Raw genomic sequence first — 24522 nt, 5'->3', positions numbered from 1 at the left:
ATCTCTCTGGACGAAGAAAGGCTATAGATAGAGTACTGTGAAAGATACACCCTTCGAAGAAAATGACTGAAGTTTCAGGTGAAAGAAGAGACAGGACTTGACTGGCAAGTAAGATTTTAGTCCAGTGGTATTTCTCAGAGGAGGGATGACTTATACCTGAAGCCCTTATGAAAAGGAATTTAAAAAACACCACTAAATGCATCCAAGGCAGAGATCCCACAAGAAAGTTGGATGAACCAAAGAAAATGAGCGAGAAGATAGAGAAGAACCATACAAATAGAAACATCTAAATGGATAAAAGTTATAAACTGGGTGAGCTGACATGGAACACAAGGGTGTAAGAGTGCCCAGTTACATGATCCAAGAGTATCAAGTGTTTTTCTCAACCCCATGGATCTCTCCTCCTAAATTCTGAACGCCCAATTTGTAAATTTAATTTATCTCTTAAGAGACAGCCATAAATTCCCCACCACCACCACCAGGTTAATGTTTTATTCCAGACACTCAGACCCTCTTCTCTTTCCCCATCCATGTGATGGCTGACTTCATTGAATCTAGCAGCATAGAGGACACATCACATGCTCCCTGTCCCTTTATAAGGACCTCCCACATACCCATTTTACCAAATAGGCATCTAATATAAACAATGCACAACTTAGCCTAACTCACATCACCTCAGGTGTTTGACAATTAGACTATGAACAAAAATCACAAATTTCATTCAAACCCAGATGAGATGTTTGTCTTTTCTATTTCTACAATTTCCAACATAAAAACTTAGCCTTAAAAAACAGAAACAACCTAATAGGTTTTGTTCTGGTTGTTGATTTTAAGTAAATATGAGATGGAAGTCTAGAATACATTTTTATCTCCTATTTAAGAATGTTCATGTTTCTATTTCCTGTCTTTGGACGCTTCCCAAGTACTTCTCAGATCTTTTAAATGCTTCAAAGTTTAGCTGATTTCCTAAATTTACATCCTTAAGAACTGTGGCTTTGAAAGTAATACAGAATTCACCATAAAAATTTTCCCATATTTACTTTAGGTTTGAGCAAGCAGACCCCTGGGTTGTAATATGAATATTTTAAATTTGTCTGATCAATTCTGAATACTCTATTTGTCACAAACACTGGAAGAATTCATGTTTAAAAATAAAACAATACTCAGAACTTCAAGGGTGGAAACTGATGAGCTGTGTCATTCAAAGGCCCTTCTTGGCCTGCCAGCTTTATCACAGCAACATAGACTTGCAGTCGATGAAAAGAGGTTTTCAAGTTAACAAAATGTGTAGCACCAGAAGATATTAGAAAGGAGGCTAAGGTGGTAAGTTAGAATGCGGAAAGTCACACTGCTTCCAGATAATTCCTACAGTGTTTTTGTAGACTTTATGTAATGGAAAGGGTCCATTATAGCCATGTCCTTTTTCCTTAAACTGAAAACTTCTTACAGAGTTTCACTGTTTAGGTTTCTGTATGTCTGACACTTGGAAAGATGGCTCTTTCCTGAAGACCACTAGAAACATGGCTGGAACATTTTAATTGCTCATGTTTATGTACATTTAACAGCCATACATTTGACTGAATTATAAAGACATTCTTATTTCTACACATGCACCATCTTCTCATGTTCCTTCAATATGAAAACTCATGTGTATCCTCTTCCAGAGTAAAATTTCAGATAATATATTTTTAGATGACAGGATTTTTCCTCCTGATGAACCTAAGAGGGAACCAGGAAATAAACTACTGGGGTTAAAGAAATGAGAAATTTTCTAAGATAGTCACAAGCAAAAATCCCACATTTGAATAAAAATGGTGAATATACAAGAGGGCACAGTTGACTGTACTGCTGGAAACCACTGTCCCATTCCAATACCCCCAAAACACAGACTCTCAAAGAGTACAGTGGCAACTCTACATTACAGACATTACTTCTGCTTTCCTTTATCATGATTAGGGGTCACAGTAGATGAGAACTGTTCCTTCAGTGATGTATGTAAATATCTTTCTGCACACACTATCACCTAGGTAACAAAGTTTACATGCCATTGTCAACAGGAACAACTATGTTATGAAGAGGTAGACTGAGTCCCACTGTCCATTAACAAATGCTTCTAGAATGAACAATGGAATTTTAGAACTTGAAGGAACTTAGCAACTGTCTAGTCCAACCACTCATCTTGGCCAAGGTCACATTGTTGGAAGAAATAAGAATCAAGGCCCTTAATCTTAGTACAGGATATTTTCAATATTGCAGGCCGATTGCCCATCAATTGAAGAGATGAAATTTTCCTCTCTGCTGTTTATTTTCATTTCTAAATACCACTCCAGCATCTTACCTCATTTTCTTCAGTCTTTTAGCCTGGGGATTTTTCCAGCAAGATTATGTCAACTAAATCCACAGTGAACACTTTGCTGTCCACCCATTCCTTTTCAGAGGGTCTTTTGAATGTGACCTTCATGGTATAAACCATTCAGTTATTTCCATTTCCTCTCACTGTCCTCTCATCTCCCTACTGCCCTCTGCCTATGGCTGTTCCCCAGACTCTATCTTCTACTCAGGTCTTCAATCAGCAACTTCTCTGTGACTGGCTTCCAGAAGCTCTCTGAGCTTCAGACTCTTGTCTCCAGGTGTTTCCTGCATATTTCTATGTTCTTATCTCCTCAAATGCAACATATCCCCCAAAATCACCTACCTTACTGCATAATTTACTCAACTTCCTAAGAATATCATCATGCCCCCAGTCATGCAAGTTCAGAACTTCAGTTATCTCACTCCTCCACCTTTACCCACTCATAATGATTTTTTTTTAATCAATTTTTTTTTTTTTTTTTTTGAGATGGAGTCTCGCTCTTTCACCCAGGCCAGACTGCAGTGGCGCTATCTCAGCTCACTGCAAGCTCCGCCTCCTGGATTCACACCATTCTGCTGCCTCAGCCTCCCGAGTAGCTGGGACTACAGGTGCCTGCCACCACGCCTGGTTAATTTTTTGTATTTTTAGTAGAGATGGGGTTTCACCGTGTTAGCCAGGATGTCTCGATCTTAAAAAAATCAATTTGTGTTCCTTTTTGAAGTCATCTTTCTTTTGGTTCCCACAAAAACCACCATAAACTAGGTTTTCATCAGCCTCTAACCAATCTCCCTATCTTCAACTTATCTTCACTCTTGAACATCTATTTCATGGCATTAATCTGTTGTTCAAAAAAAATCTTTCATTTTTCTTAACTAAGACCTTCTTCTCTAACTTGGTGGGTCTACTTAGATTTTTCCATTGTACTTTCTCATTCCTATGCTTGCCCACAATAAATTCCACAGCTAGAATACACATCCTCCTAATTATCATCTCCAAATCCTGACTGTTTTCAATGGTGGTTCAAGTCCAGTGTCTGCAGTGAAGCTTTCTGTTATGGTCCTTGAATTTATGATTTTACTTATTCACCACCTTTCTTTATTCACCACCTTTCTTTGTGCACAATTTCCAACTCCTTTATATATTAGCTTTCTGAATATATCTGTCTTATCTTCTTGGTGTGGCTATAGGAACCAAATCATACGTGTCTTTATCACTTCTGAAACTATCCCAATAACTATATTACATTATTTATTATATATTTTTAAATGAGGCATAGTAGTTAGGAGAATATTGGAGATAAAAATTCTGAGTTCTGACTCTTGTTTTGTTCTTTCTTGCTGAGTGACTTTAGGCAAGCTACTCATACTCTGTAAGCTTTCATATCTATAAAATAGACATAATACCACCTATTTCATAGCGCTGTTGTACGGTACAGCTTAGCAGAATGTGTATGTATGTGTGTGTACACACAAACACACAACGTTTAACACAGTTTCTGGCCCATAGTGAATGCTTTTTAAACAGATGGCTAATTATAATTCTGCACACCACAGGCACTCCTTTTTGGTCAATATTTTAAACCAAAAAGTTCTAAATATGTTTTCATAATATGCTGTCAAGATTTCATTTCATGTTTTTTACACCATTGATTATCATATTGATATCGTTAGGCTTTGAGTCCCACCCAAATCTCATCTTGGATTGTAATCCCCAGGTGTTTAGGGAGAGACCTTGGGGGAAGTGATTGTATTATGGGGGCAGTTTCCCATGCTGTTCTCATGATAGTGAGTGAGTTCTCACAAGATCTGATGGTTTTATAAGTGTGTGACACTTCCTCCTAGACACTCTCACTCTCTCTCCTGCTGCCATACAAGACATACCTGGTTCCCCTTCCACCATGATTGTAAGTTTCCTGAGGCCTCCCCAGCCATGTGGAACTGTAAGTCAATTAAACCTCTTTCCTTGATAAATTACCCAGTCTCAGGTAGTTCTTTAAAGCAGTGTGAGAACAAATGAACACACATATTTAATAAAAAATTACTTTTCTAAGCTGCATTCCAGAAGAGTAGGAAAGACACTTTCAATCTTCAAGCTGTGCCCAGTTGACAAGACCTAGTGTATAAAACTCTGCACAGACCAGTTTCATCCTTACACATAACCCAATCAACCATGATTTTCAGCAATTACCATTTTAATAATGGAGTTAAAGCAGAACTAAATAATTTTTGGGGAAGGCTAGAAAAGTTTCCAAATAGCCAAGTCAATAGGTACAGGTTTGGTGACATAGGATTGCTAGAGCCTGTCAAAAACTGAAACTCAAGGATTAGTGACCACAGTCAGCTTTTCCTATGAAGAAAGCCATGAACTTTCCTTCAACCAACAAGGCTATAACAAAGTCTAATCAATAGCTTTAAAAACCACAATGAAAATGTTGCAATATGGTACATTAAAAACTAGCAAACTGGCCTTTTTTGGCTGAAGTAGTTCTTTTTTTTCCCTAATGAAAGAGTCTTTTCTCCTTTGTGCAGCAGGTCACAACTTTCCTAGGTTAACTCATACTGTATTTAAAAAATCAGATACTACACCTCCACCTCCACAAAGGTTGCAGGAACTTTCCACCAGAAATATCTATGATCTCGTGAAGGGAGGCTCCAGCCACATATAGAAAGTCAAAGCCACCGTCTCCCTCTGCCTTGCCTCATTACCTCCCACAATGATGAGCAGCCACAGGGAAAATCTCTATACCATCACCCAAACAACTTCCCTTCTAGGACCCCAGCTTCATTATTTCTGCACCCCTAGGCAGGAAAATTGCATGGTCTTACCGCAGATGTTAGACGCACGAGAATTTCATCACTGCTTTCTTCGGAGTCTTCAATTTTCTGATGAGACCTTTGAAAAAAAAAAAAAAGAACAAATTACTTTTCAGTTTTAGTTGCTCAAATTTATCTACCAAGTTAGGAGGAATAAAGGGCAAATAATGTCATTGTTATTATATTAGCAAAAGTACTCATGAAAATAACAAAGATTGTGACAATAATGCCATAGGAACATAATCCTCTTGCAGGCCAAATGTTCTCACAAAATCAATTAGCAAGAACCTGTTTACAATGCACCAGTTGAATCCTGAGGATGGGGTATTACTCACCCCATGATATAGCAGAATAACCCTGACATGCCGGTTGTAAAATACATGGGCTTACACAGAAGGTAGATGCAAATAAAAGGTGGTTAAGTGCTGAAATTTCCTCTAAATCTAAATGAAATCTAGATTTTGAAAATATGAAATGTGAACTTTCCACGAAAATTGAGTTTTAGTCAAAACAAACTTACTATAAAATGGTATTATTATAGGCCTAATACCACTATGGGAATTATGAGGAATACAAAAACGCAGAAGTTTTGTATAGCTCTGTATTTGCTTTCTCAAGAGATTACCGCCCAACTAAGAAGCTAAGAATATTATGCACATGTTAAATAACTAATGAGATGTGTAACAATGTAAGATCAGTTTGTTTGTTTGTTTGTTTGTTTGGGGAAAATGATCTTTTTAACTTAATTCATGAAAAAAGGCTTCACCAAATGTATATTCTAACAGACAAAATTATCTACTTCTTAAGAACAATCTTACAAACTACATTTTTTCCTAGTTTGGTCAAAGAATAAAATTGACTAATGCAATTGAATATGTAAAATTGTCTCCAAGATCTATTTCCACAGCAATCCCTTTCAATGTATGCTGTGGGCGGGGGGCGGAGGGGGTATTGGAGGTAACTGCCCTGCAGAGCAGCATTATCAGCATCACAGTCCAGTGATTGATTTCAATCTCAGTAACTACAGTGTGTCAGCTGGAACGCCAGCCTTATGGGGCAGGAGGGCTTCTCCCAGCTCACGGGACAGCTGAGAAGCAGCTCTTTAAGAAGAGAAAAGCCAGTTGGATCAATTCTGGCATTGCCCTCTTGTTTCTGTAAATGTTATTAAACCCTTTTCCAGAAAGAAAGTCCCACCCTTCAAATCACAGCAATGCATTACAAACCACTGCCTTTACAAAAATTGCAAGATAGAGGTATGAAGCAGTGCCGATGTTGTCAAATAACTTAAGCGCTCATGCAGCAAAGTGTTTGAGATGCTTGCTAACAATCTGCCGAATAAAAACTGTGGGAACTGAGCATTATAACTTGGGATCTTTTTTAAATAGGGTTACCTGGATGATGAGTATTTTGAATAAGCTTTATTATTAAGATTCTCCATTCACAAGGCTTCTGTGGTTATAATGAGAAGAGACTGGAAACGCTTTATAATCTCAACCACCAAACCAGATTTATATGATTAAGCTGAGGCGACTGAACAGACAGGAAATTAAGAACCAAAGGCACTAGAGGCAAGAGAACCAAACAAGGGCTTCTGTTGCTTTGTCTGTGTCTGTAGTGACACATGGGCTTGTCGTGCCTTTTCATGTTTCTCAGACCCCAACAGATACCCGAAGTATTAGTTAATGGGCATGAGGTATTTTGCACTAGCAGATTCTCTCATGAATCTGTTTTCAACAAGCTGCTGAAAGGAACTCAAAATTCCAAGAGAAGCTCTTGTATACGAGACTGGTAACTAACGGTTGAGCTGCTGCTGTTTTAGTGACAAATAATTTAGTCCCCGTTTGGAAGCAAAACTGTCTTTCATTGATCTTCCAGCACAAACCATGCCTTAGCAAAAACATTTCTTAAGGAAATATGTGTAAGAGGGACAGAGTGATGATCTCCCAAGAGCTGTCCCACAGCCCATATCCCACTGTTATCACCTCAATCACCAAGATTTAAGCCCAGAACTCCCAAGTATCTCTCTAGCTTCTGGCTCTCCCCTGAGCTTGCCTTGTTTTTCCATCTGCCTTCAAAGTGGCTCTATGTGGCAATTCCAGGAACTTTATTTTCACCCACATGGGTACCTTACAGGCTAACTCAACCTAACTCACACTGAACTCCTCTCTTACCTCCTGCCCTCAGCTCTCCCCTTGGAATCGCAGGTCCTGTTCACCCTAGAGCCATCCCTTCCCTCCTCACTCCGGCCTTTGGGAAGTCACCAGATCCTCTCACTTCCCTTCCTTCCCTGCCAAGCCTCTTCAACAGTCTAGGCTCTCAACTTCGCTTTAACAAATTATTTTAACCACCTTCTAACAAGCTTGTCTCTGGCTTCTCTTCTTGTACCCAGATGCCTAAAGATACCAGGATCACCTTTCTGAAACCCAGATCTGGTCCTGCTCTTCTCCAGACTCCAAACCTTCAGGGATTTTCCTCAATGCCCACTGAGAGCTCTAGAATTCGGAAATGCTCTTCCTTCCCTGCTAACATGCCCCATGCCCCGCTGCACCAGCACGCACCTGTCCCTCACCTGGTATAAAGGAAGGTCACGAAGGCAGGACTGGTAGCAACAGGCAACAGCGGGAGAGCCTGAAAAGGGGGAAAGAAGAGAGAAGGCAATACTCGGCCACTCTCCTTTCTTTCACCACTACGGTCACTTTTTACCTTAAACCTCCTCCTCAGCTCTAGACTAAGTCGCCCAAAAATACCAGACTCTCTTTTCTCCAGCAAATGTATCTTTTACAAAATTTAAACACATTCTGTTTTAATGTGTGTAAATACTTTTCAGTGCAACCCAGGAAAGACAAAGTTCTCACTTATGCAATCAAAATAAATAAGGAAACAGATGCAGCAGAGGAAAAGCAAGTATAATATTTGCATGTTTTCCATTATTACTAAAGGGGGCTGTGCTGCTCGTGAATGACAGAGAGAGAGAAGCTGTGGGTCTAGTTTGTCAGTGATTAGAGAAAGAAAATAAAGAAACTCTTACTGGAATCAGCAGGTAATGACAGTGACAAGTGACATAAGACAGAAAGAGAAGAGAAACAGAGTGACCCCTGGAAGGAAGATCCCTCCCTGAGGGTTTATGCCAACAGATGCTCTCCTTTAGGAATTCCCTGGGTTACCTTTCAAGGTCTCTGCTTACCAATACCCCAAGCCAGACCTGGTAACTCTCCAGGGGAGAGTGCTGAGTCTTGGTGCTCTAGGCAGATGTCTCTGTAAGTTCAAGAGGTCTGCAATATCTAAGGGTGTCACTGTGAGGATGCAGAGATGACAAAAACCTATGGTCCTCAATCCTCATCCCTCTAACCATCAAACTGGATGCATTATCATTATGCCCACTCCTACCCAAAAGGAAAATAACAAAAAGCCCTGCCCTTCCTATAGTCCTCCTCACCTTAATTGACGGCAACTCCATCCTTCCAATTGGAAGTCATCCTTGAACCTCTTCCTCTCATACTCTGCCTTGTATCCACCCTGAAATCCTATTGGCTCTTCAAGACATACCTCTCACCTGACCACTTCTTACCGCCTCCATCACTGCCACTGTGGTCCCAGCCACAACATCTTTCACCTGGACCCAGGAGCCAGCGTAGTCTTGCTAAAATGTAAGTTAGTTCATGTCCCTCTACTCAAAATCCTTGAATGACTTCCCATCTCACTTAGCATAAAGCCAAAATCTTTTTATACTTAAAAATATGTAATTAACAAAGATATCTATTCAAGGTGTGCCACATGATTATCTGTGAATACACTGTGATTAGCACAATCAAATATATTAACAAAGATATCTATTCAAGGTGTGCCACATGATTATCTGTGAATACACTGTGATTAGTACAATCAAATTTATTAACACCCATCACCACTCATGCTGTACATTAGACCTCCATAACTTGCTCAATTTAATAAATGCAAGTTTGTATGCTTTGATCAACATCTCCCCATTTCCCCTACCCATGATGTCTATATTCTAGACAAGTATGTTTTGCTTAACAAGGCAAATTCCTATGAAAAAAGAAGTAGGATGGTGGAAGAATGAGAATTAGATTTTTCTTGAGATCTTTGATATCATGAATACAAACACTGTTCACCTTCTCAAGAGAAGATAATTTTTCATAGCATCTGGCTACTAGTTATGCTTGTAGAAAAAATGTACTAAACGGGAATTATGAATGGGAAAGGTTTCATTAAGAGTCCACAGTGTATAGTTATATATTAATTTAAACTGAATAAAATTAGATTTTTCACATTTGATTTTGAGGATTTGAGTATTAATGTTTAATATTTAATTAGATGGCTCAATTTCAAATGCTAATATAATCAGGCCTAGATGTCCAATTTTTGCAAAATTCCTGTACTACTCTTAAATATAAATGTACTCTGATAAAAATAAGCAATCTGTTCCCACACCTGGAATAAGCCTTGTCTATAAACAATGGAAATTTTGAAGGACTTAGTGTTTCCTTGGGAGAGGAGGTAATGAGTAATCACAAAGACTAGGACTAGCTGACTTCATAACACTTTTTACAAAAACAGTTTAAAGTAATAAGTGGAAATTTTGTTCACTTACGATGCCAATACAAATCTTACGCCAAGTTCCATCACAAAAATTTTTTGAAAAACACTAAAAAAAAAAAAAAAAAAAGTTTGTTTACCCACACGGTATTTCCTCCTCTCCAAGTGTCATGAGGATCTAATTAGGAAAAGTTAAGTTAGGAATACAAAGGGTGGGCTTCAGACATCGGAATAGCAGACTTGAACTTAAGCTCTCTGGCCAGAGAGTGTGAATCCATCACCATTTCAGAAACTAAGGAGGCCAAGGGATGTCTCATGTTGCTAATAAATGTCAGGTAGTAAGAAAAAACCAGGCAGGATAAGGAGAACAAATGAGGCAGAAGTGAGGGGGTGGTGGAGGTGCTATTTTGTATAGGTTGGTAAGAGGAGACAGGGACCTGAATTTTGGAAACCATCACTGTGAGACGATATTAAGTACATGACTGAGTGAGGGCACATCCAAAGTGAGAGCAGAAAAAATAAGAGAAGTCCAAGACTGACCTCTACTGTGTTTAAAGGTCACTGCTTCAAAATGTAGGTTTCATTGTTTAGGGACAGCCAGTCTGAATAATCTGAGGCAAACAGCTCAAGAGATGACTGGCATTAAAAAGACAGTTTTTTACTCACAGTTCCCAAGAGGAAGGGGGATGACACACAAGGAGGGGCCACACAGGGAGGCACCAGTGTCAGTCAGGAGGCAGAGAACATGGGGGAAAATGTGGGAAATAACCTTTATTGTGGTTTCCCCAGAATAGAACAGGTAAGGCAGGGTAAACAGGCTGAGGATAGATTGTTTGATTAACTTCAGCAGGACCAAAAGCATAGGGACTGCCCCTAACTGTTTGGTACCTGGAGCTGGGGTGATTAGGGCAGGTGAAAAGTAGCCCAGAAGGTGAAAGCCCAATAAAAAAAGTGGTTATGTTATGAGCTCTGGAATGGCTGGCTTACCTATGAAAGGTGTGCTCCCAGCAAAGCTAGCAAGTAAGTTCTCTACTATCTCTAGGAACGGACTATTCCTGGGTTAGGCAGTCTCTCCAGGGTCAGCAAGGCCCCAGATGTCAAAGCACTGAAACACAGTTAATACAATCAGGAAAAGGAAGAATTAACAAAGGAGCCTTAAAAGCAGCAGCTAGTGAGACAGAAGGGCCAAGAGATGTTATCCCAGGGGTCAACTGGAAAAACTGCTTCCAGGACGTGATCAATTGTGCCAAATGCTGCTGTCATGTCAAGTAAGATGAGGACTGAAAAATCAACATTTTGGCATTTGGCAACATGGAAGACTTCTGTAACCTTGACAAGGTTGCCTTCAGTGGAGTGGTACTATTGAAAGCCTGAATGGAGCAGATTCAGAAAAGAACAGAAAAGGTAGAGAAAGTAACCATAAATATATCTTTTGAAGAGTTTTGCTGTAAAAGGGAACAGAGACATTGTGCAGCAGCTAGAGGGAGATATAGGGAAATATCAACACATGCTGAAAAGAACAATCCAGTAGAGGAAAAAGCTGATTGAAGCAGGAAAAAAATGAGATTTCAGAAATGAGATCCTTGAGTAGGGGTGCAGAGATGGGATCAGTGCACAATGTGAGGAAACTGACCTTGAATAAGAATGTGGACCATGCATCCATTTTTATCAGAAGCAAAGATAGAGTCCGCCAATATAGATGCAGGCAGGTTGACAGATTTGGTAAATAAAACATGAGAAAGATAGTTTTTAAAATGTTCCTTTCAATGAAATAAAAAGCAAGGACAAAGAGGTAAGAGGGGAACAATTGTGATACAGTTTTCTAGGAGACTGAATATACCAAGAAATGAACAGGACCACCCCACAGCATTGAAGACCCACTCAAGATTAAAGGCCATGAATATAAAATGAGACTGATCATCCTTAGACTCCTTAACGAACCACCTCTTCCATCTACCTTTAAAATCTGACAGAACAAGACGCTAGATGGCCATGGCCAGTGATGGCTGAAGAGAGAGGAAGTATTGATCCTGTGATTTTTCTATGTATATATCTTTGTCATCTGCAAAGAGAGATGGCTTTATGTTTTCCTCCAAATATATGCCTTTTATCTCTTTTTCTTGACTGCTTGCACTGGCCTGAGTGGAAGAGGTGTACTAAGAGAAGATATATTAGCCTTGTTCTGATCTTAGTAGGAAAGCATTTAGTCTCTTACCATTAAGTATGATGCAAGCTATCGGTTTTGTATAAAGTCTTATCAGATTGAGGAAGTTCTCTTACATTTCTATTTTTCTGAGAATTTTTATCTTGAAGGGGTAAATTTTCTCTAATTCTTTCTCTGCATCTATAAAATTTATCATATAATTTGTGAATATGGTGAATTATATTCAATGATTTTTGAGTGTTGAGCCATCCTTGTATTCCTAGGGTAAACTCCCCTTTTTCATAATGTATTTATAATTTTTATATGTGAGGAAGATTGTGTCTATACTAATGAGTCATATTGTTTTGTTCTGTTTTTTTTGTTTTTTTTTTTTTTTTGAGACGGAGTTTCACTCTTGTTGCCCAGGCTGGAGTGCAATGGCTTGATCTCGGCTCACTGCAACCTCCGCCACCCCAGTTCAAGCGATTCTCCTGCTTCAGCCTCCCGAGTAGCTGGGATTACAGGCATGCACCACCATGCCTGGCTAATTTTTTTGTATTTTAGTAGAGATGGGGTTTCTCCATATTGATCAGGCTGGTCTCAAACTTGTCCTCATGTGATCCGCCCGCCTCAGACTCCCAAAGTGTAGGGATTACAGACATGAGCCACCGCACCTGGCCTTATTGTTTTCTTTCTCTGAAATTTGTCATGACAGTGCTGGCCTCATAAAATGAATGTGAAACAGTTACTCCTCTTTAATTTTCTGAAACAGACTGTATAGAAATGACATAATTTGTCTATGGTCATACAACTCTGAAGGTGCCCGATCTTGTGCTATCTTAGAGGCTAAGCAGGATTGGGCCTGGTTCATACTTGGATGGGAGAAATGACATTAACTTATTTTTTAAATGTTTAGTTAAATCTGCCAGTAAACTTATATAAACCCATTGTTTCCTTGTTTGAAGGGCATCAATTACAAATTCAATTACTTTAGTATACATAATTCTATTCAGATTCTTGTTGAAGGACCATAGGTAGTTAATGTCTTTCAAAGAATTTGTCCATTCCACCTAAGTTTTCAAATTAATAATCATATAGTTGTTCATAATATTCATTTGTTAGCTTTCAAATGTAAGTCTGCAGTGATATTCCTTCTTTTTTCCTGATATTGGCAATTTGTCTTTTTGTTTTCTTCAACACTGGTGAGAGATTTCATACTTTTTTTTTTTTTCAGAGAACCAACTTAGTTTCATTAGTTTTTTTTCTAATTTCTTTTCACTTACATCAATTTTTGTTATCTTTATTAATTCGTTCTTTGTAGTTTGTTTTTCTTTGGCTAGCTTTCTGAGGTGGAAGCCCTGATCATTGATCTAAGACATTTATTCTTTCCTAATATAAGGATTAAAAGCTATCGATTTTCCTCTAAGTATTGCTTCAGCTGCATCCCATAATTTTGAGCACATTATGTTTTAATATACATTCTATACTAAATATTCCTTATTTCCTTTGGGACTTCCTCTTTCACCCATGAGTTACTTCAAAGTATGATGATTTCCAAATAGTAGGAGATTTTACAAATATCATTTTACCTTTAAATATATTATTGTATATGCCTCTTTATCCTTCCCCAATTATTTTTTGTTATAATCATAATGTGTATTACATCTACATACACTGAAAAGCCCACCAAATGTTTCCTTTCAATAGTCATATATATTTTAAAGAAATAAAAATAAAAATGCTTTTGATTTTTATCTAAATATCTACCACTTATGTAGCTTTTCCTTTATTCCTGAATTTCCAACTTTCCCTCTGATATTGTTTCTATTCAACCTGAAATTTTTCCTTTAGATTTCTTTTAGAAAAGGTCAGCTAGCAAAAAATCCTGTTAGTTTTCCTTCATCTGAGAATGTCTATTTCACCTCCATTTTTAAAAACTATTTTCATTGTAGAGGATTGAGAGTTATTTCTCCCCCCCCCACCCCCCCCACACCTTAAAGACTTTCTTCCACTGTCTTCTGGCCTCCATGGTTTCTAACATAAAACCTCTAATTATTGGAATCATTACTCCTCCTGTAGGTAATATGTCATTTTACTCTAGCTGCCTCCAAGATATTTTCATTATTTGTTTCTTAGTTGGTTTTAAGTATCTAGGAGTGTGTTTCTCTGAGTGCTCCTGTTTGGGGTTCACTGGACCTCTTGAATCTATAGATTTGTCTCTCACTCAATTTGGGAAGCTTTTGGTCATTATTTAAAAGTTTTTTTCTGCACCAATCTCTTTGACCTCTCCTCCTGGGATGCCAACATGTGTTAGACTTTACTACAGTGTCCACCAAGTCCCTGAGACTATTCATATTTTTCAATGTTTTTTTTTTCTTGTCCTGCACACTGGATAATTTATAATGATCTATCTTCAGGTCACCTCTATCTTGCTATTGAGCCAATTCAACAAATTTTTAATTTCAAGTATGTTTTTCAGTTCTAAAACTACATTTGGTTCTTTTTTTATTTTTTATTTTCTATTTCTTGACTAACAACTTCTATCCCTCTATTCATTGGAAATGTGTTTACCTAATAGGGCATAGTTAAAATAGCTGTTATCAAGTCTTTAATAATTTCAATATCTGAGTCATCTCAGGGTTAACATTAATTGCTTTTTCTTTGACAAATGGTCATATTTTCCTGATTATTTTGTGTCAAGTAATTCTGTATTATATCCTGGCCATTTTGAACATAATGCTATACAGCCTCAATGATTCCAGCTGCAGTTCAGTTTTCAATGCCTCTTCTGTGGTACCTTGGGTCTGTCCCACAGATGTCCAGCTCAGGAAACTCACATTTGTGTAGTTCATACACAAAATTAATGAATCCCTTCCCTAGGTTTCCCCTCTCCTGGATTCCCCTACACTGTCAGACTAGCTGGGGCTCCTCTGCCCAGTTCTGACCAAAACCAAACACTCCTTGCCTATTATTTGCCTGCACTGCTACCACCACAGAGCTTTGAACCTGGGACAAACCTATAAGAAAAAACGAGAATCAAGACAAGGATTTCTCCATCCACCCCACCCCATCACACTCTTCAAAACTACAGGGACCCATTTTCCTGATTCTTCTTGCCAGAAAGATGGGGTTTCTACTGTAGATTTTGACAGCTGTGCCACCACTGATCTCCCTGTCTACATCTGAGGCCTGCCTTTGAGGCAACGCTGGGAAATAAAAGAAACAAAAAGGGAAAACTCACACCTGTGTAGGTCACTTCTCCAAAGTTTCACTTCGTTCCATAATCTGCCTGCTTTTGTTTACTTTTGAGAGGCCTCGGGTAGTTATTGTTTGTATTTTATCTAGAGGTTTCAGCTGTAATCAATACAAGAGATAGGCTGTAGTAGACTTGCTCCATCTTGGCCTGAACCTGTAGCTCCATCAATAGATTATTCTTCATAAGACTCTTCAATGGAATTCGTTATTATCTTGCCATAGTTAACGTCTCATAAGAGGCCAAAAAGTCAAGGTTTGCAGCAAAGAAATTAAGAGTAGGGCCGGGCACGGTGGCTCACGCCTGTAATCCCCGCACTTTGGGAGGCCAAGGCGGGTGGATCACAAGGTCAGGAGATCAAGACCATCCTGGCTAACACAGTGAAACCCCATCTCTACTAAAAATACAAAAAATTAGCTGGGCGTGGTGGTAGGCGCCTGTAGTCCCAGCTACTTGAGAGGCTGAGGCAGGAGAATGGCGTGAACCCAGGAGGTGGAGCTTGCAGTGAACCAAGATTGTGCCACTGCACTCCAGCCTGGGTGACGGAGTGAGACTCAGTCTCAAAAAAAAAAAAAAAATTTAAGAGTAGATAGGCTGAAAATATGCATTTCAGTTCTATTGTTAAATGTAATAAGATAATGAAAATGTAGAAAACACAAAAGACAGGAATAACCTATAACAAAAACTCATTTTCAATAGTTGGGAAGTGCTGAATATTCCACACAGTAATTACAGATTTTTTTATGAATTTAGAAATTAACTGTACAAAATATTTTCATTTCTCAGGAAATAATTTTTTTTTTTTCCCCACAGCTTCAGAACCTTCGTGATAAGCTCCCAGGTATCACTTGTGGCACACGACTTCCCAGCTTGTTATCTGTATGAACTGAGCTCAGCCCCTGTTAGTTGCTGAAGGCCTTACATTATTGACATATCGTCATATCCCTCGCAAGGCCAAACACGGAAGCTTAAGATCAGTAGATGCCTGGTGAGTAAGTCACTCCGCAGAGTGCTGGTGACAAGTAGTTGTCTTTTCCCAGACCCTCTGCTCCCTGTTCCTCTTCCTCACCTAAACATTAAGAGAAGCAAATTCCATGATCTTGTAATCCCTTTTGGATACAAATATGTATGAAGCTAAATTTGTGGACTTTTCAGAAGTGTCAGCCAAGTGGCGACAGGCAGCATATTTGGTAAAATCTTTTTATCATAGTAATATTAGCCAGTCAGGACAGAGAGGGGGCTGTTTCAGCAGAAGCCATGTGGCTGAACAGGGTGTATATGGGAGCCACAGCCAGACCTTAGGAGTATCAGCAATGCCAACAGACATCTAGGAAAGCCAATCAGCCAGGCAGGACCACCAGGCATTAATGAAGCTGACACCCAACTTACACCAGCCTCATGCTCCAACAGCAGATGCCAAGAGAATGCCAAGAACAATTATATCTCAGTGGCACAAAGGAGCTGGCTGCCCATCCACTCGCAAGACCAGTGAGGACGAAAAAATGCCTACTCTGACAGGAGAGACTCCCCTGTCCTCCTCTGCCAAGGTCAAGGCGCCCAGACCACTCGCCATGTACCCAGAGGCTACCTTGAGAAACAGGGAGAAATACAGAGACTCGGCTCTTTTACTAAAAGACACTAAAAAGTTAACTAGAGACTTTTTAAATTCCTATATTAGAATAACTTTACTAAAGGGTGCTTCTTCCCCCCACCCCCACCCCCTTTTTTTTGGCCATTCTGCAGGATGGCGGTTCATGTAGACAAACATCAGAACACTTAGAGAAAAACAAAGAAGCTACATTTTCTTTCCATATTTGAGTGTAATATGAGTTAAATTTTAGCAGTCCTCTATGTCTTAATCACAGCATAAATGTTAACTATTGTGTAAGTGGTAGGATACAGTTTTATGCATTCAAGCTTCACAGACTGTCTATTCAAAGCCCTATCCACTCCCACCCCTGGCAAGCTGGGAGCTGCTATAACCACAGCTGAATTGAAATAGTCAAGTTCCCTCACAGCCTAAAGGCCCAAACAAGGTAGTGTTAGAAGCATCTTACCAGTCCCAAGGGAATTATTAGACTGCCTTTTCCTACGCTGTTATTTCATCATTCTTCACCGATTCTTCCCCGACTCTCTGCTTAAAATAAAAGAGCTAGAAACAGTACATTCTGGATAACTTGATTTGGCTGTCTGTTGGAAGGAGATACCATAACTGTTCTTTTTTCCCCCAGAGATAGTACCCTTGACAACTGATTCAGTCACTTTTTTTTTTCTAATTATCTATTCAGTTTGGGTATAAAAGTTATTTTGTATAAAATTCTGTTTCTTCAAACTAGCTTAGAAACCTTGCAACAGCTTCATTTCCCCTCCTGCTTTAAAGATTCTTTTTTAAATGAGAAAAATCCCCTTTACTATTTTTAGAAATGCATTTGTATGGAAAAAAATTGTGTTTACGTAGAGACATTAAATGGTTTCCTTGCATTATTTTGAAGACACTTAGAAGACAGCAAATTAGAGGGGCCTAATGTAGATAGGCTCACACAGGTAGGTATCAGCAGCCTTTAAACGTCAAAAAGGTTATTAAAAGGAACACAAAATTGGGTTTTCAGCAAATGAATGGACAATGTAAGAATCAAGAGGGCACTTGAATAAAATGGATAGAAACAAAGCATCATAGAACTAAGAATGACATGGAAGCATGGAATTTTTTTAAATACAAAATGCAAGAGCAGTAAGTTACTGAAAGCAGTAGCAACATGGACTAGAGACATCATGGAAGTTTTGTGGTCAAGGCAGGACTGGGGCTTCCCCTTCAGGGTTAGGTAGAATTTGACTGGAAAAAGGCAAGAAGAGCAGAGGAAAGAGCAAGAGTATCACACTGGCATGAGGAAGTAAAGAGGTGTGGGCTGGGGTGAAAAGAATGGGATAGGATCATGCATGTGCAACCATAGAAAGTATTGGGACAGTGCAACTGAATGAGGACAATGTCCACGGACATCTTTTCTCTGATCACAGTAGATTCCAAGTCTAGATAAGCTAAAGCTTAGATCTCCAAATTTAGGCCGAAAACATTCTACCATAACATAAAAGTTGGCTTATGATTGTAGTATTGAAAAAAAGAAAAAGGTATATACTGTCTCTCTCTAGAAGAGACCTGCAATGGTTTAATAATTTTATCTTCATATATTTAGTACTTTAGAACAGACAGGTCCATAGGTTCCCCAATGACAATTTTGCTGTATGAGTCAGTTACTACTCCCAAATGCACACATTCACACCAACAGAAAAAACTTGCTGATAAACATGGCATGCTATATAGCAATTCTCAACTCCAGAGCCTAAGATTTGTGTTTATAGTGACCAGTATGACAAAAGACTGCAAGTAATCTGGAGTTACTATTAGGATGCAAATTTTAAAAATTTTCATTTTTAGAAATTAGAGTAGACCCAAGGTTTCTCTATAACAAGGTCATTTCACTGGCATTCCAATTTGTTTTCCAAGTGGCGGAGAAGGAGGTGGAGTTAAAACACGAGGACAGCTTGCAAGTTTATTTCCACAGTCCTATGCCCCGGTGAATCTGGGCACGCACATGGGATTATGCACACCTCCATCTTGTGTGCAGGACAGGAAAGGCTGAAAGGAGCTGCTGAAGAACGCCAGTCCCAAACAGTCACAGCTACCCACAGCCATCTCTGGTTTAAAATCATGCCACTCCTTTTTAGGAAGCTTGTTAAGGTTCATTGAACTGCTCCTTGACTTTTCTCAGAACGCTCTGACCTATATTAAGAGCATATCACAATACAGGACATTTCCTAGAGTCAGACCAATCGAATGATATCTGAATTCTTTTCCTATTGCAAAGCCCTTTATAGACAGCAGTGACGGGAAATCCATAATCATTTCACCAGAGCTAAGTCTAACACTTTTATAGCTTCTGTTTATAATTTTATAGGAAGAGGTCCTAGAATGATCCCCATAACTTCTGGGGAAGGACACATAATATCAGGTATTAAAAGCACAGTCATTAAAGCCAGACACACACAGATTCAAACACTAAAACTCCACTTAATCCTTGTGTGACCTTGGACGGGTTACCCGATCTCTGTACCTAATTTTCTCTCTTATTTAATAGAGATAATAATAGTACCTGTCTTATAACATTCTTCTGAAAGTAAAATAATGAATATAAAGCATTTAGCACAGTGCCTGACCTAAAATTCATTCTCTGCAATCAACCTTTCTATTAGCACAGTCTCATTAATATTCTGAAGCTTATTCTCCTAAAAACAGTCCATATTAACTATTCAGTATTGTCATTTAACAGGAGATTTTATTTATTTTTTCTCTTTTTTTATTTTTCTGGGTACAGAGTAGGTATATATATTTATGGGGTACATGAGATATTTCGATACAGGCATGCAGTGTGAAAGAGAGAATGGGGTACCTATCCTCTCAAACACTTATCCTTTGAGTTACAGAAAATCCAATTGCACTCTTTAAGCTATTTTAAAATGTACAATTAGGTTATTATTGGTATAGTTACCCCGTTGTGCTATCAAAGAGCGGGCCTTATTCATTCTTTCTAACTTTTTTTTGGTACCCATTAACCATCCACACCTCCCCACTAATCCCCAATTACCCTTCCTAGCCTCCCGTAACCATCCTTCTACTGTGTTCATGAGTTCAATTGCTTTCATTTTTAGACCCCACAGATAAGAACATGCAATGTTTGTCTTTCTGTGCCTGGCTTATGTCATTCAACATAATGCCCTCCAGTTCCATCCATGTCGTTACAAATGACTATCTCTCATTCTTTTTTATGGCTGAATAGTATTCCATTGTGTATATGTACCACGTTTTCTTTATCCATTCATCTGTTGATAGACACTGAGGTTGCTTCCAAATCTCAGCTATTGTGGACAGTGATGCAAAAAACATAGCAGTGCAGGTATCTTTTTGATATATAACCTTTCTTTTGGGTATACACTCAGCAGTGGGATTACTGGATACTATGGTTGCTCAATTTTTACTTTTTAGAGAAATTTCAAACTGTTCTCCATAATGGTTGTACTAATTTACATCCCCACCAACAGTGTACAAGGGTTCCCTTTTCTCTGCATCCTCCCCAGCTTTTGTAATTGCTGTCTTTTGAACATAAGCCACTGTCTTTTGAATATAAGCCATTTTAACTGGGGTGAAATGATATCTCACTGTAGTTTTGATTTGCATTTCTCTGATGATCAGTGGTGTTGAACACCTTTTCATAAACCTGTTTTGTCATTTGTATGTCTTTTTTTGAGAAATGTCTATTCAGATCTTTTGCCCATTTTTGAATTGAATCATTAGATTTTTTCCTATAGAGTTGAGTTCCTTATATATTCTGGTTATTAATCCCTTGCCAGATGCATAGCTTATAAATATTTTCTCCCATTCTGTGGGTTGTCTCTTCACTTTGTTCATTGTATCCTTGCTGTGCAGGAAGATTTTCAACTTAATGTGATCTCATTTGTCCATTTTTGCATTAGTTGCCTGTGCTTGTGGAGTATTGCTTAAGAAATTTTTACCCAGATCAATTTCCTGAAAATTTTCCCCAATCTTGTAGTTTCATAGTTTGAGCTCTAAAAGTCTTTAAACCATTTTGATTAGATTTTTTATATGGTGAGAGACAGGGGTCTAGTTTCATTCTTCTGCATATGGATAGCCAGTTTTCCCAGCACCATTTATTAAAGAGACTGTGTCTTCCTCGGTGCATGTCTTGGCACCTTGTTGAAAACGAGTTCACTGTAGGTGTGTGGGTTTGTTTCTGGGTTCTCCATTCTGTTCCATTGGTCTATGTGTCTGTTTTCATGCAATTACCATGCTGTTTGGGTTACTATAGCTCTGTAGCATAATTTGAAGTCAGGTAATGTGATTCCTCCAGTTTTGTTGTTTTTGCTTAGGGTAGCCTTGACTATTCTGGATCTTTTGTGGTTTCATATAAATTTTAGGATTGTTTTTTCTATTTCTGGGAAGAATGTCATTGGTATTTTGGTTGGGATTGCATTGAATCTGTAGATTGCTTTGGGTAATATGGATATTTTAACAATGTTGATTATTCTAATCCATGAACATGAAATATTTTTTCCATTTGTGGTGTCCTCTTGAATTTCTTTCATCAGTGTTTACAATTTTCATTATAGAGATCTTTCATTTCTTTGGTTAGTTCCTAGGTATTTAATTTTATTTGTGTCTATCGCACACACTGGTGTAAATGGTGGGGGTGAGGTGGTATCAGTGATTCAGTACTCTTTTTTCTATTTCTTCAGTGCTCCTTTCAGCAATATGGAACTATAACCAGGTATTATGAGTGCTCACCTGATTTTTGGTTCTTATGAAGGTGTTTTTTTCTGTGTAGATAGTTGTTAAATTAGGGTCGTTGCCTGGGAGACAACTGGTGGAGACTTCAATTCCCTAATCTTGCTCCACCTCCTTCTCAACAGTCAATTGTCATTTTTTTAACTAATAAGAGTTACCCTTGTTATGGTTATACAGGTATTTCTCTCTGAACCTACTTTCTTATCTATGACATAAAGACCATACTGCTTGGCCCACTAATATCATAGAAGTGAAAAGAGTCAACAATATGGGAAAGCATTCTGGACACTGAAGTGTTCTGCATATGTAAAAGTTTTTAACTGAAATTTTAATCCATAACTCCTAATTCTAAAATAAGCTATCACCATAGATAAACAAAGTCATGTCAGAATCATATCATGACTCAAGTCCTGTTCCCAAGCCTTCCCTAATTAATTTTAATTCATTTTAATCATATAGTGATTCAGTATCTTCATGTGATGATTCACGTGTTTTAATTTGCCAAATGTTGCTTCTAAATTATTTTCAGAAACATTCTGTTGAGCTCTTAGGAAAGTCACGACTTGGATAGCGAATAGGATGGGAGTTACTATTTTATTCCAACTTAAGCCCAATCATATGTTTTTTCTTAATTTAGATCTTCTACTCCTATAACGATGATAATTTAGAAACCACATGGTACAGATGGTGAGGCATGGGCTTCTGGGATTTGAATACCAGTTATTTATTAGCTGGATTTAATTTTCTGCAATTTATTTTATCTTTCTAAATGTGCATCTGAAAAATGGGGATAGTAACTCCCTCTTAAATGAGACAGTGATCTTAAAGAGCAGAATATAGTCCCTAGACATGGTAAATGTTGTCTAAGTGTAAGAATACAATGGCACAAGAGAGCATCTACTTACAGTTCACAGATGCCACCTCTAGCAGGAATGAGAGGCACAAGTTGCAGTAAAAGCTTGACACCATTTTGCCATTCTTCTTCTCTTTCAAATTCACAGTACAAGTAGCTACATTCATCAGAGGAAAACTGGTAGAAAACATAAGTATCTTGAAAGTATAGATGCTGGTCCACTGTTTGAAACAAAAAAATGTACAGATCAATTTTTTAAAGGATGTTACTCAGAGAGTAATAACTCATATGATAAACTGAAAGCCCTAATAATTGGGAGCAATCAGGGTTAAGACTATAATTATACATTCTAAGCTCATTCATGTTTATAATCCCATTGAATTGGAAAGGACTTACTGACTAGTCTATTTTTACTACTAGAAGCTTTGGCCAGCATATTCACATGTATTTATATTTTTTCTGCTTTGGAGACAGGTGCAGATAAAATCAATAACAATTCAAAGAGGATGGGGAGAAATCTTTTTTAGTGTCCCAAAGCAAATTAGTATATTTAATTAATTTAGTAATACAGAAATACAACACAATGGCAACTTTTAGATCAATGGTTCTCAACTTAGGGTGACTGTGCCTCCCCCAGGAGACATTTGGTGATGTCTAGACATTTTTGCTTGTTACATTTGGGGGGCAGAGTGCTATTAGTATTGGAGGGTAGAAAAAAGGGATGCTGTTAAATAAAAAAAACTCTACAATGTACAGGACAGCCCTTCACAACAAAGAATTATCTAACCCAAATGTCAATACTACCAAGGTGGGGAAACCCTGTTTTAAAGGAATCAAGAGCTAGAGATTTTTCCAAAAGGTATTAGTACAAAATACTTTGCTAACCAAAAGCCTGAAACTATCAAGTATCCTAATAATACCTCCATTCCTCAAAGGTAGTTAACTCATTTCATAAATAAGAGTATTAGGTGCTAGGTACTATTGACTATCTGAGATTACACCCACGTCCATATCTGTACCATTCTTTCACAACAGGACCAGGGGTATGCCCTTGATATTTATTACCCATATGAAAAAAGGGCTTTTCAGTGACCAACTAGCAGCTGAGAGACTGGGCTAAATAAATAATCCAGATTGCTCGGTTTCTAATCCTTCAGTTCTCTGGGCTCAACTAAGAAAAGAGATATCTGACATCTATTTTAGTTGCCAGTTAACATCTACTTTCTGTTCAGTCTAAACAGCTGATTTTCATAGGTCATATATCAAAGTGTTCATGATTACTTAGTCAATTAAAATGGCATAACATCCCACTCATAAAATCAGCTTCTGATGATTATCCTAAGTACAAGATAAATCACACACTTTGAGCAACTAAAGATGTCACCGATTTTGAAAAAAGTTTGTAAGCAGCATATTGAGTTCAGAAGAAAGGAAGTAGAGGAAGGACTCCTACAGGTAATATTAGTCTATGAATCAGCAAGTATCTAATAATTTTTACAAGAATTGTAAGAGAAATAAGTGAATCAAAAGATGATCTGTCACTTAGAAAATAAGAGAGAATACAAATATTTATCTTCAAAAATAATTCCATCCAGACTGTAACATCCTCTAGAAAATCAAGTGTATTTTCATCTGATAGCTTAATAAAATAATGATGCTGTGCCTTCAAGACGTAATACTAACCTGATAACATAATTCCCATGTCCAGTAGGAGTTGCCAGACTCCTATGGCCATAGATCTGCACTGGACGAAAGGACAGTGTTCTAGAAGCCAGTCTACCAGTTCTGACCCGACGCAGCTCCTCCTGAACAAAAGCAAAGCCATTCACAGTAAGATATTGCTGACATCCGTTTGCCAAAAAAAAAGATATATAATACCTTTCCTTTCATGTGCTTGCTTTTTTTAAACAAGCAACCCAAGAATAAATGGCATATACCTCTTATTCATCTTTCAGATTAAAGCTCAAATATCACTTCCTTAGGGAAACAAGAGTCAAATTGTCTTCTACTTTTTCATCAAATCACCTAACATTTAGTAAGTATATATCTTTACAAATGAACAATATCTGCTTCTCCCACTAGAGAATAATTTTCAGGAGAGCAGGGACTTTATATAACTCACTATTAATTCCCAACAATTAGGACAGCCCACAATACACAGTAAGTTCTCAAAATATATTTGTTTGAAAAATGAA

At 38.2% G+C, this 24522-nt stretch overlaps 1 protein-coding gene across 1 annotated transcript in view; it reads right to left on the bottom strand.

The window, feature by feature from the left end:
• Nucleotides 1-24522, bottom strand: part of RAPGEF5 (Rap guanine nucleotide exchange factor 5) — a 239890-nt gene that overhangs the window by 168696 nt on the left and 46672 nt on the right. The window contains exons 4-6 of the mRNA XM_054495020.2: nucleotides 24011-24132; nucleotides 22380-22548; nucleotides 5179-5245 (exon numbers count right to left, since the gene is read on the bottom strand). Coding sequence (XP_054350995.1) covers nucleotides 5179-5245; nucleotides 22380-22548; nucleotides 24011-24132 — 358 coding nt within the window. The remainder of the gene's footprint in view (nucleotides 1-5178; nucleotides 5246-22379; nucleotides 22549-24010; nucleotides 24133-24522) is intronic.

The sequence above is a fragment of the Pongo pygmaeus genome, chromosome 6, assembly GCF_028885625.2.
Source record: "Pongo pygmaeus isolate AG05252 chromosome 6, NHGRI_mPonPyg2-v2.0_pri, whole genome shotgun sequence".
Classification (NCBI taxonomy): domain Eukaryota; kingdom Metazoa; phylum Chordata; class Mammalia; order Primates; family Hominidae; genus Pongo; species Pongo pygmaeus.
This window is presented reverse-complemented; position numbering and strand designations above follow the sequence as displayed.